The following is a 13859-nucleotide window of genomic DNA, read 5'->3' on the forward strand; positions in this document are numbered from 1 at the left end:
ATTGCTACGTCACATATTTCACAAGTACAATTTTCAGTTTTTATTTTTGCGTGGTATTTTCTTACAGATCAAGTTTTTTAATTTTTAATTATTAGTTAGATCAAAATTTTTATCATTAATCACTTTACACGAATGATTATTATAGCCATTAAACACCTAATTTATTTATTAGTATATTATTAATAATTTAGGCCAATTTACCATTTTTACTATTCAATCTCAAATCAATACGTTTTTCAATCTAATCTAATTTTTATTATTATTTTTAGTTCATATATTTTTAAAATTATTATTGAGTTTAGAATTACTTTTATTAACAATTTTTTTATCAAGGATTGCCCAACCATAACACATTTTGAATTTTGGAATCAACTTCATATACCTCTAGAACTTTGATCAAATATCGTCCTTTATGTAAACGTCTTTTAATGTATTTTGATCAAGACTTTTCTGAGACCAGTGATAAGGCTAAGCGGGCTATAATATATATACATATATATATATATATATATATATATATATATATATATATATATATCTACTTCTACTTGTAAATATATTATTTATAAGTTTATTCATATATTAAATTAGGCTTTTTATTAGCGGTTAATGTTTCAAATATCTTATACAACAAATGTCATATGGATTTGCACATTATCTATACATTATATATCATGTTAATAAAGAGGAGAGGAGAGGATCATGTTAGTATTTCATATATTCCCTGTATTACATATTTCATATAGGTACATATTACGATTAATACTTCTCCAATAAAATTCTTGTAGTTTTGATAAAATTCAACTAAAATTTTAATATAACTTCATTTTGAAGTCTATATTTTGTATCAAATAATCACATATGATAATATTGTATCTGTAATTCGCATTATTTTCTATAATACCGTTCTATTGTAAAATATTTTATACTAACTATGAATTATATATTTTCCTGTCTCGCATTATGAAGCATTCGAATGCGTACGAAAATAGCATGCTTAATATTTAAATCCCTTTTCATTTGGAGCACTCGTTCTTTATAACCGAATGTTCACTTCTCTGTTCCACATCTTCAAGAATAATATTTGACTTTAAACAACATCTCGCTGAAATATAACCTCGAATATCTCTTGTCATTTTTCACCTCTTGAATAAAACGCAAGGAGAGCCTTTCGGCATAATACAATATTATAAATCTAAAATTTGACTTTTCGTTCTCATATTCTACTATAATAAATCTCTTGTTATTTTGTGCGGAACACTATATCTACCCCCTGTCAGAAGTGTATTTAAATATATGTGCGCATCAAATATTTAAATTAAATATGAAGTCGAGATTTTCTTGATAATTTTTCTCGAAAAATTCATTTCAGGTCAGTAAGTAGCTGTCGTGTAAAATGCTCGAGAACGCAAAGCATACCCTATGAATGATTTGTGATAAAACATACATTGTTTTATATTTATGCTTACTTGTATTTATTTTTACTTTCTAATGCAAATTATTATATAACTCTATATAATTATATGCTAGTTTTCATAACTATTTAACTCTTAAAATTCTAGTTTTTTTTGTACATTAAATACTAATAATTATGATTTTCGTTTATTTTTTGCGTTTTAAATTGGTTTTGTAGTAGGTACTATATTTTTAACTTTTGTTTATACTCTCCTAATATTTAAACTAAACAATTAAAATTTTTAAGCCGATTTTTTTATGTCATTAACTTTATAAGTTTTAAGATTAGCGTATTTTTACTATTGTATAATTTTATATATTTGGATTATGTATAATTCATATTTTTGTTATTACTGACCTTAATTATTCAAGTTATGTCTTTGACTTTATACAATTATTGCCCTAATTTGTTTTTCTATATATTTCGATCTGTGTTGAAGTTTATTACTGGTATTTATAATTTATATTTTCCTAATGATATCGACTTTCAGTAATTTGTTAAGTTCCACGTTTACTCATATTTTTTGACCCACACAAATCGACCCGCTCTAATATATATAATATATATATATATATATATATATATATATATATATATATATATGTATATAATAACAAATATTTATAAATTTTATTATTTTCTATTTCAAAATTGCTTGATGAATTCTGCCACGTTATATTTCATGAACTTAAATATATTTGACAAAATAAGTTTACGACGAATATTCTGTTTATTCATTTGTTTTATCTGTGTTGATAACATATCAAATTTTATTTTTAATTATACTCGAATAATCTTAATACAAAAATCTATTTGCTGACAAACATTATATTGTTGTCTCTTCATGCAAATCATCCTATCAGTATGTTTGCGCCGCATCTGTCTAGGTTGTCGGACCTGTAAAAGGTTTGTTTTTCTACTTGGACAACACGTTTCAAATTTAGGCAATCGGGCAATTCTGACTCATAAAAAGGCCGATGCAGGCAATAGTTTTACCATTCAAGTCTATTCTTTCCGTGCCTTTCATTCGTTCAGTTACTTTCAGTGTTCGAGTCGATTTATTCCGTGGCTTTCATTCATTTTGGTTTAATTCATTCATTCAGTTACTTGCAATCAATACATTCAGTTCCTTTCAGTGTTTGTTATCAGTTCAATATTATCAGTGGATTAAATTTCTATTGTGTGTCAAGTCAACAGTTATTTTTATTTGTCAGTGTATTCGAATTTCTTTTCAACCTATCCAACCGACTACGCTGATGTTTCCAGATCCAACCAAATAGCTGCCGCGGCTTGGACTTCCAAAACAGATAACATTTTCATACAATATTAATTAGTGTTCATTTTTGTTTTTCATTTATATAAAATTTATATAGAATATATTTTAGTTTATTATTGATTACGGAGTAAGAAGAATTTTATTTTTAATTTATATTTGTTTACCATTGGTTTTTGTTTTCTGAATACATTTAATTTTTTTATTTTTCCTCGAAGTATAAAATACTTCGAAAGGGGTTGAGAAATACTTCGAAAGGAGTTGAGAAACCCCCCAACATCAACATTTGGTCCTTCGAGCCGGATCCTAATTATTATTAGGATTAATTGGGTGTATACAGAAAACAAAAATATATATAATGGCGCCTAAAATCGATATTGGTGCAGAAATTGCACGTCTAACCGCCAAGAGAGAGATGTACTTTTCAATTGTGCAAGAAACGTACGATCTATCGCAACAGATTGATGTATCTTCAAATAAGACACAATTTCTTGAAAATTTATATATTACTGAAAATGCTCGTGAACAATTTATTCAATTGTGCGATGAAATAAACAAATTAAAATATTTAGATAATCCTAGTTTCATTCCGGAATATTCCGCAATAAAGGCCCTTGAAACGATGTATGCCAAAATAAAACACGCTGAGAAATTATTAGATAATAAAAATGCGCATAGTTCTTCAATTAAAGACATAGTACCCAAACAACATTTACCGTCCATTGAAGTACCTAAATTCTCAGGAGATATTCAACAATGGCCATTATTTTATGAAACATTCAATTCACTAATTCATGAAAATACCGAGTTAGATAATGTTTCAAAATTTCATTTTTTAAAAGGAGCGTTACAGGGTCCGGTTTTAAAAATATTTCATTCTATACTACCGACCGCAAATAATTATCAAATTCTTTGGGAAGCGCTCATAAAAAAATACGAAAATAAACGGTACTTAGCCACCAATTATTTCAAACAACTATTGTCATTCAAAACCATTTCATCTGGACAAATAAATTCATTCCTTGAAAAATTCGATACCGCGGTGCAAGCGCTCTCCCAATTGAATATTCCCGACGCCTATGATTTCCTTATTACGTCACTGGCATTCTCGAAACTCGATCCGTTTTTACAAGAAAAATTCGAGCATTTTTATCAAGGTGAGTTTCCCAAATACCAAGACCTCCTGCATTTTCTTCAAAAGTCACAACAGGCAAAAAATCAAGTATATGGTATGACCAACAATTTCACTAATGACAAACCCAATTACAAAAACACTAAAATTAGCCGGTCATTTTTGTTAAAAGATAAATATGATAACAAATGCTTTGTGTGTCGGGAACAACACAGAGTGTTTACTTGTTCGAAATTTCTATCATTGAGTATACCTGATCGGCGATCCCTTATTCAAAAATTAAACTTATGCGACAATTGTTTGGGTCATAAGATAACGACTACATGTCGATCGAATAAAACCTGTTTATTATGTAACGAACGACATCACTCGCTATTGCATACTGGCAGCAATTTTGCGAGTACGGATCAAAATAATCTTTCTAATTCCAAATCAAATAGTACGGTTTTATGCGCATTTAATCAAAACAAAATCGCACATCATATTACCATATTGCCGACAGCAGTAGTAAAAGTTACTACTAGAAAAGAAAACATTTTATTACGTACAATTATTGATTCGGGAAGCGATAGAAATTTTGTGACATTAACTTGGTGCAAAAAGGCTGATTTACAAATTCTTCCAATATCAACCCAAGTGATCGGGTTAGGCAATTCGTCACATAAAGTTATTGGATTAGTTAATTTCACTTTGAAATCTTTAATTGATTCTTATCAGTTATCGGTCTGTGCATACGTAGTACACGAGATAGTGGGAAAGCAACCACAAATTACCATTCCGATTTCATCCATCAAAACATTTCTGAATTATCCTTTAGCGGATCCTAACTTTCATACACCCCAGGAGGTCGACGGAATTTTGGGTTGCGATGTTTTTGGCGAAATTCTTGGCACTAATCAGGTTAAAAATGATAAAGGATTACCTGTGGCCCTAGAAACCCGGTTGGGTTATCTAATATTAGGTTCCATTCCTGATTTATTTGAAAATACCGGCACTTCTACTAATTTATGTAATGTTTCAGATTCAGATTTTCATTTACAAATGAATAAATTCTTACAATTAGAAGACATTCCCGAAATAATCCCCTTTTTTGTTTTCTGTATACACCCAATCTAACGATGATTTATGCGAAAACCATTTTACTACAACTACTACGCGATCTCCAGATGGACGATATGTAGTAGCGCTGCCTTTTAAAAGTGAAGGCAGAAATTTATACAAATCATTTCATTTAGCCTTAAAGCGATACCAAATGCTTGAAAATAAATTTTTGAAATATCCCGAATTTCATAAAAAATATGCCGCCGTTATAGAAGATTACCTGACTCAAAACCAATTATCCTTTGTCGATTATTGTCCGGTAGATCAGGAAGTCGATGATTTTATTAAAATAAAAAATGGATATTATATTCCTCATTTCGCAGTCGAAAAAGAAAGTTCCTCCACGCCTTTACGCGTTGTGTTTGATGCATCTGCGAAAAATTCAGAATTCACTTCCTTGAACGAAATTTTGCATGTTGGTCCTAAATTACAAACCGACATTTGTTCAATCCTTCTAAATTTTCGTTTCGGGCCTATAGCATTAACAGCTGATATCAAACAAATGTATCGTAATATTTGGGTTCGTAAACAAGATAGAAAATATCAAAAAATCTTATGGAGACCGGTTCCCGATGCACCCATTGGCATCTATGAATTAAATACTGTAACTTTTGGTCTATCGTCATCTCCCTTTCAAGCTATCAGAACCATCAAACAACTTTCCCGAGACGAATGTTCCAAATATTCTCAATCTATTTCTAGAATTCTTGAGAACGATGTCTATATTGATGATGTGGTTACAAGTATCGACTCCTTGGATAGCGCTAAAACCATTTGCGAGGGTTTGCAGACTGTATTATCGTCTGGTGGTTTTGAATTAAAAAAGTGGGAATCTAATAATTCTAATCTGCGTAAACTTTTTCCTGATTCTGATGTACAAAATAAACATTTCTCTAAATCGGATTTTCAAATGGAATCTTCTACAAAGGTATTGGGATTAAAATGGGATCCCTTATCAGATAATTTTTCATTCGAAATAAAGCTTACGTGGAGAAAATGGACAAGAGACAACTTCTTTCAGTAATAGCGCGAATCTGGGATCCTCTGGGTTTCCTAACTCCGATAGTTGTTAAGATAAAAATATTATTGAAAAAAATTTGGACATTAAAAATCGATTGGGATGAGGAATTACCATCATTTATTATTACATCATGGTTAGCCGTATATTCCGAATTAGAGCATCTTAATAACTATCAGATTCCGCGTTATCTCGAAACGTCAAAACAAAACAAATGTACATTATTTGGTTTCGCGGATAGCTCAGAGCAAGCGTATGGAGCGGTAGTTTATATTAAATCTCTTGGCAATCCGAATTTCTTGTTGATTTCAAAATCGCGTGTAACACCGATTAAAAACCAAACATTAGCCAGGCTTGAACTTTGTGCCTGTCATTTACTGTCAAAACTTCTGAATTTTATATTAACGAATAACCAACATAGTATAGATTTTGATTCTATTTACTGTTTTTCCGATTCTATGATTGTCCTTCACTGGTTAGCAGGACCGGCTACTCGTTGGAAAACATTTGTAGCCAATAGGGTAACAAAAATACGGGATCTCATTCCTAATGCACAATGGCTTCACATTCCTTCTAATCAAAATGCAGCCGATTGTGTTTCTCGAGGTCTTCGACCTAAGGATTTTATCCAACATAAGAATTGGTTGTTTGGGCCGGATTGGTTAATGGTCCTATATCAACTTGGCCTGCAAAAACGGTTGAACCTTCCGGAGATATTGATCAAGAAAGAAAAGCTAACGCTCTAATAGTAAAGAGTGTCATACCACCGATCAATCCTTTATATGAATTAACGCAAAAATTTTCTAATTGGTGCAAACTTGTAAGAATTTTCGCTTATATATTGAAGTTTTGTAAAATTATAACAAATCGAAACCGACTTTTGACTTCAGATTTGAAACAAGCCGAGGTTATTATTATTCGTTTAGTCCAAGAACATCATTTTCCCGAAGAATTCAAACTATTAACGAACGGAAAGTCTTGTTCGAAGAAGTTTTGCCGACTAAATGTGGTTTTGGATTCTAATAATTGTTTACGCGTTAAAGGTAGATTAGGATTAACAACTAATAACAATCCACTTCTTTTGCCAAAAAAAGACCAAGTAGTAAATTGTCTCATAGATTACTACCATATTAATAATTTACATACTGGATCAAACTTAGTATTATCTTTATTGAGGCAAAAATATTGGATCTTGTCGGCTCGTGCAATAATTCGCAATCGTCTTAACAAGTGTATAACTTGTTTTCGACAGAATCCGAAACCCATTTTTCCATTCATGGGCGACTTACCAGTACCGCGCATAACAGCCAGTAGAGCTTTCCTAAACGTCGGCGTTGATTATGCAGGCCCCTTCAATATCTCCATGAGTCGTCACAGAGGCGCTCGAACCTACAAGGCTTATATATGCTTGTTCATCTGTTTAGCCACTAAGGCGATACATCTCGAATTAGCTTCAGATTTAACAAGCGATACATTTTTAGATTGCTTGAAACGATTCCTAGCCCGGCGTGGTCCTATTAAATGTATTTACTCCGATTGTGGAACCAATTTTATAGGAGCCAAAAATACTCTTGATTCCTTATTCCTTCTCCTAAATTCCGAAGAGTATAAAAAGCGTTTCAATGAATTATTGGTTTTACATGACATTGAATGGAAATTTAATCCACCGTTTGCCCCACATTTTGGAGGTATATGGGAGGCGAATATTAAATCAGTGAAGACCCATTTGTTTAAAGTTATAGGGTTGCAAATTTTATCCTACGAAGAGTTTAATACAGTCCTCAATCAAATCGAAGCCTTACTGAATTCAAGACCGTTATGTTGGCTGAGCAATGATCCATCGGATCCTCAACCTCTTACGCCTGCGCACTTCTTAATGCAAGAGCCTCTGTCGGATTTGCCCGTTGACTATGAAAACTTGAATTTGACTAAAAGAAAACAATTGCTAGATCATATTGTCGCTTCTTACTGGAAGCGATGGAATGTGGAATATCTGACCGAGCTACAGGTCCGACAGAAATGGAATACAGTCACTAATCCTATTAAAAAGGGTGATTTGGTAGTTGTAAAACAAGAGAATGCGCGTCCGCTCCATTGGGGGTTGGGAAGAGTTGAAGAGGTTTTTCCGGGCTCCGATGGAGTGGTTCGAGTAGCATTGGTAAAAACGGGAAATACCCTAATCAAGCGGCCTGTTGTCAAACTATGCCCCCTATCTATTCAATAGTTTATATCTGAATTATTCATTTCAAAAAAAAAAAACTTTTCTATCTCATGATATATTTGCTTCTATATATAGTTTTGCCAAATTTTCAATCTTCAGGGCGATGAGAACACCCCTCATAGTCTCTGGAAGATTCTTGTAAATGTCCAAAAAATCTAGACCCTGGCGCGAAAATAAAACTTCCGCAATCTAGATCGTGTGAATGTGGTAGGTCGTGAGAGGGGGACCCTGGCGCGAGGTCAGGCTTCCGTAACCGATCTACTCTGAATGAAAGTTTGAATTTATTTTTGGCAATTCTATCCTTCCTAATCATGAGGTTCACTATGTACCAATTTCGAGTATTTTCAGAAGTATAAAAGGCTAACCTTTTAGTCGGGGGAAAATGTTTGCGCCGCATCTGTCTAGGTTGTCGGACCTGTAAAAGGTTTGTTTTTCTACTTGGACAACACGTTTCAAATTTAGGCAATCGGGCAATTCTGACTCATAAAAAGGCCGATGCAGGCAATAGTTTTACCATTCAAGTCTATTCTTTCCGTGCCTTTCATTCGTTCAGTTACTTTCAGTGTTCGAGTCGATTTATTCCGTGGCTTTCATTCATTTTGGTTTAATTCATTCATTCAGTTACTTGCAATCAATACATTCAGTTCCTTTCAGTGTTTGTTATCAGTTCAATATTATCAGTGGATTAAATTTCTATTGTGTGTCAAGTCAACAGTTATTTTTATTTGTCAGTGTATTCGAATTTCTTTTCAACCTATCCAACCGACTACGCTGATGTTTCCAGATCCAACCAAATAGCTGCCGCGGCTTGGACTTCCAAAACAGATAACATTTTCATACAATATTAATTAGTGTTCATTTTTGTTTTTCATTTATATAAAATTTATATAGAATATATTTTAGTTTATTATTGATTACGGAGTAAGAAGAATTTTATTTTTAATTTATATTTGTTTACCATTGGTTTTTGTTTTCTGAATACATTTAATTTTTTTATTTTTCCTCGAAGTATAAAATACTTCGAAAGGGGTTGAGAAATACTTCGAAAGGAGTTGAGAAACCCCCCAACATCAACACAGTATCCATTTTAGTTAATTAATCACATCAGCAAATAAATTAATTTTAAGAACTCTGTGTTGTACTGTACGAATTTAGCTTGTGACTGCGATTCGCTTAAAGTAAAATTACGTCATAAATTTGACCTTATTTACGCGAAAGCTCAATAAAGCTTACATAAGCTCAACCGGAGCTTCCAGGCGCGTAGCCACGCTGTACGAACATGCCACTAGCAATTAAGATAGCACGAACTTCTCGGAGCACTGGTCCCATAGGTCAGCTGCGAATTAGAACTTTGCTAATATTGTGCGCTTCAGGCAGTGTAACCATGATCAAAATAGATTGTGTAATTTTACTTCAGAGCCGTGACTTTGCATCCCACCTGCTCAAATGAAAATTTTGGAAAATTTAGCTAGGTAACTCAATATTTTTTCTACTCGATTTTAGTGAAAAACTATAGCTCTAGTAAATGATCTAGATTACAAATCAAGAAATTGTTTTTTGATACACTTCATTTAGCTCAGCTTTAGTATTAGATTTCTTTCCTGCTGAAGTATTAATAATAATTAAAAAAAATAATGTCATAAAAAAGTATATTATTTGTGTTCTATCGTGGGTTCATATTGTAACACCACTACACTTTATTTAGTTTGTAATCCACTTACATTCATCGTAAATACATATGTACGCATATATATGCTATCATTTTCATCAGTTTAGATATTTTAGACAACGTCGTCCTTATTTTATCTATTTCGCATATTCACAAATAACTCAATGGGGTTTTAATGCCGTTTATTACCTAAACTAATTAGAGGCATTAGAGTATTATTGAAAGTAGTAGTGCATGGCATTAAGCCTTAAGACAAATTGCTAGAACAGTAATTAAATATTTTCAAAATAAGAATAATCAATCACCAATAAAAATTTATCAGTGAGTATTATTAAAAGTTCTAAAAAAAATTTAATAATTATTATAAATATTAATAAAACGCAATCGGGGTATTTTTGGGAGTACTTGTAAAAATCTTTATTCATATTTCTCATTTTTATATATAAACACTATAAATCTGAATTACAAAATTGGAAAAATTGTATCCAAATGTACATACACACATTTATTTTTTCTATGCATGCCAATATGTTCAGAAACCTTCGAAACGTAAAGATATGCAAAATTTTTCATTTCACACTCTTTGGTATTACTATAACTTAGCCTACGGGAAGTTAATAATTATGATTAGCTCCTTATACAGCCTCTAACATTAAGTCAGTATAGAGTTATAGATTACTTTTTTTTTAAATTTGATTGCTTTCTTTGTGTTTTTTGTTTGTGCCTTAAACAGATTTTTATCAATGCGAAGATTTCATTTTGATTGCAAATTAAATTACATGAAAAAGTTATTGACATGTTTATTTGAATGAAATACTATTATATCAAATATTTCTTTGAACCGATAAATAACAAAAATTGTTTTGAGTTTAAAAAGTGAATTATAACGTTTCTATTTTAGTTAGTTCATAATATGTCAATATTCCCTGGAACAATAAATCATGGCAAATGAGATTTTCATATTATTTGAAAGTTGAATCATTTTCCCAAGACGAGTCTCTGCGTAGATTTTCAGCAACAGCAGGTTGTTGCATCCACAATTAATCATCGGCACAGTGGCACAGATAAAAACTCCCAAAACTCGACGGCATCTCCTCTGGGGCCTCTGTTATGCTTATTTCGGTCTCGACTTCGATCTCTCTCGCTCTTGTTCCAAGAGCTTTCTCCTTGCTTGATTTATGGTAAACAAGTTTAAATGAAAACATAGAACGCAAACGCAAAACGCAGACTGTAGAACCGGTTCGGAAAGCTCGAAAAGCTCGGAAAGCTCAAAACCCACTTCGGAATTCAGGTTTAATGTCTAGAATGAGGTTGCTGCACACATGCACACGTCGTTCTGCGGTCTGTGGACAAACGACAAAATCATTGCAACCGTTTCTATGCGAACAAAACGCCGTTTGTTTGTCAAACAAGACGCGCCCGAGTCGAATTAATTGTTAATATATTACTTAGGTATAGCAGTTTTCAAAAATTTATTTGTGTGTGATTTTTCTTACATTTTCTGTACAACTCAAAATTAGGTTTTTTCATTGTCCTTAGTTTTTCTAATATTTCGTAGATTACATACTGCACTTACTACATACAGGTTGAGGCTGCACTGTCTAAAGATTTATAGACTTTTATAAAAAGTATACATTATGTAACTTTATTTTTATTATAGAAATGGTAATCATCAACGTGATATCCACTAATTACGTAAAATTATCACAAAAACCAAAAAACAAATAGTCAATTATCCTTTGAATTCGTTAATATTTGCTTGCAATTCAAGTCAGTTTCGTGTGTTTCAATACAACAAATGCTTTTTTCTATTTCCTTTGTAATCAAGTACATTTGGCCACGAGGCTCTAATCGATTCAAAATATCAAATTGTAATGTTTCTTTTTGGAAACTTCTATAAAATTTGATTTGATTTATTATTTACTTTATTTGAATTTTTAATATTACGATTAAATCACACTAGGTCAGGAAAGAGATGCAGGATAGAATTTGGCAAAGCATGAAGTTTTTTTTTACTAAAATGTTAATATGAAAATTCAAAATGTATTTTTGAAATTTAAGCAAATTTGCCTTTGTTTTTTGTAGTGACGCATTTTGAATTTTGTTATTTAGGATTGCAATATATTTCAATAAACAAATTTTACAATTTTATTATTTGTTAAAATTAATATATTCAAAATTACCATGACTCTTATCTTTCTAGATAGATGTTTGCAATTATTTCCACTCAATTTATTGTTATCGCCAAAACACGTGGCTTGTTTGGCCGTGGTCGTCCAGTCGGAGATGACTGGTTAAGTAATTCCCGGCCGTCGGCAATGATCAAAAAGTTTTGCGGTCGTTTGGGGTCGTTTGGGGTTGAATAAGTGAGATAAACCTCCTACATCAACCCAAAAGAGGGATGGGAGTGAGGAATTGCCAAAGAATTTCGTATTGGATTTCATGCGACTTCCATGTTTTATTAGGGATATTGTTCTTGATCTGATAACGTGACTGAACAGTGCCTCCAGGAGATAATGCCGCGTTCGGTTTGCTGATTTTGTTTTATTTGTCATTAGATAGGTTTATTTGATCAGGGAATTAGAAAGAATGATGAAAATATCTTGATATAAAAATATATATTACTATTTATACATTGATTGATGTCTACAAATTACATTTGATTGATTCTTTCTAGATACAGAAAAATATTTGGAAATCAATGGTACAAAATTTGATGTACAGATGCATGTAAATGAATATTAGTCTGTTTAGCGCAATTTCAATAGATGATTCATAAAGCAATAATAATTGTTTCAGGATAGGTATATTGGAATTTTATATATAAAAATGATAAATTTTGTAACTTATTATAGTATGCAAAATAACGCATAATTTCATATTTATCATTTAAAATATTATCAATTTATTATATATTGACTGCTGCCGTTTCCTTTTATTTTGTCTTATGACTAGTCTTTTAAATTCATTTTCATTGCTACTTTGTCGTTTATAATCCTTCATTAAAATAGATGATAATTAAAATAAATAAAATAATAATAATTGAATAGATACAATGCTTAAATTTTTTTCCCAAAAATGTTAAAATCAGTAAATTCAATGAATTGTTTTAAATGGCACAAAATGCTTATCATACTATGAAAATAAACCCTCACTTGTTAGTATAAATTTAACTTAATTTTCCATTATTATATATTTTCTATAATTCTTTTATAATAAATATTCTTTTATATAAAGTATTATCTAGCACTTTTGATATATCAATATAGATAGATCAATATAGCTAAAATATAAAATATATATATCATAAATCTATTACATTGCACTAATTTATCAAAATAGTACAATATACTTTATTTGTAATTCCAAAATCGTAATTTTATTCATCTGTTTTAATTATACTTCAGCAACTCGAATGGTTTATTTATGCCTGCTACTAATTTTATCGAAGAAAATATTTCAATAACCATAACTCACGATTTATGATGACTTACGAATATATTGATCTTTGTTATGCTCGCATAAAAATTGATGATCCTGTTTATTACACAGAAGTAAATCCTATATATAAATATTTTTTTGGATATCTTAGATATTGCTAAACTATGTTGATTTAGAGTAATGAAACTTTATAGATAATTTAACGTAAAACAGTTTCCTTATGTAACATTATTTTTTTATCAAACAAAATAAATTACTTTTAAAGTCTGTGTAGAATCATAATCATTGATCTCATAATAATCACGTGTACTGATTTATAATTTTTTTATCAATTTTTCTCATTCATTATTAATAAATATTTTTCTAGCAATAAATAAAGAAGTATGTTTTTATCATTTTGAATTATTAATTCATTTAATAATCGAATTCATTTAATACGTGTGGCCGACCAGTCGCAAAAAATAAAGAACTAAACTCTTTCTCTTTCAACAAGCGTTTCCATTGAATGAATTAGCGCAGCTCATTCTGAAAACATAGATTGCATATAG

At 31.1% G+C, this 13859-nt stretch overlaps 1 protein-coding gene across 1 annotated transcript; it reads left to right on the top strand.

Moving 5' to 3' along the window:
- Positions 1-7256: 7256 nt before the first annotated feature.
- Positions 7257-8204, top strand: LOC113373602. The gene has a single exon (XM_026613890.1). It carries the CDS (start codon positions 7257-7259, stop codon positions 8202-8204), a length of 948 nt encoding a protein of 315 aa, XP_026469675.1.
- The last annotated feature ends 5655 nt before the right edge of the window (positions 8205-13859 follow it).

Source organism: Ctenocephalides felis, unplaced genomic scaffold (genome assembly GCF_003426905.1).
Source record: "Ctenocephalides felis isolate EL2017-DRISC unplaced genomic scaffold, ASM342690v1 CF-g0.4_SCAFFOLD_01604, whole genome shotgun sequence".
Lineage (NCBI taxonomy): Eukaryota > Metazoa > Arthropoda > Insecta > Siphonaptera > Pulicidae > Ctenocephalides > Ctenocephalides felis.

Coding starts and splice junctions, on each gene's coding strand:
- LOC113373602 (XM_026613890.1), top strand. CDS start 7,257: ATGGGCGACTTACCAGTACCGCGCATAACAGCCAGTAGAGCTTTCCTA.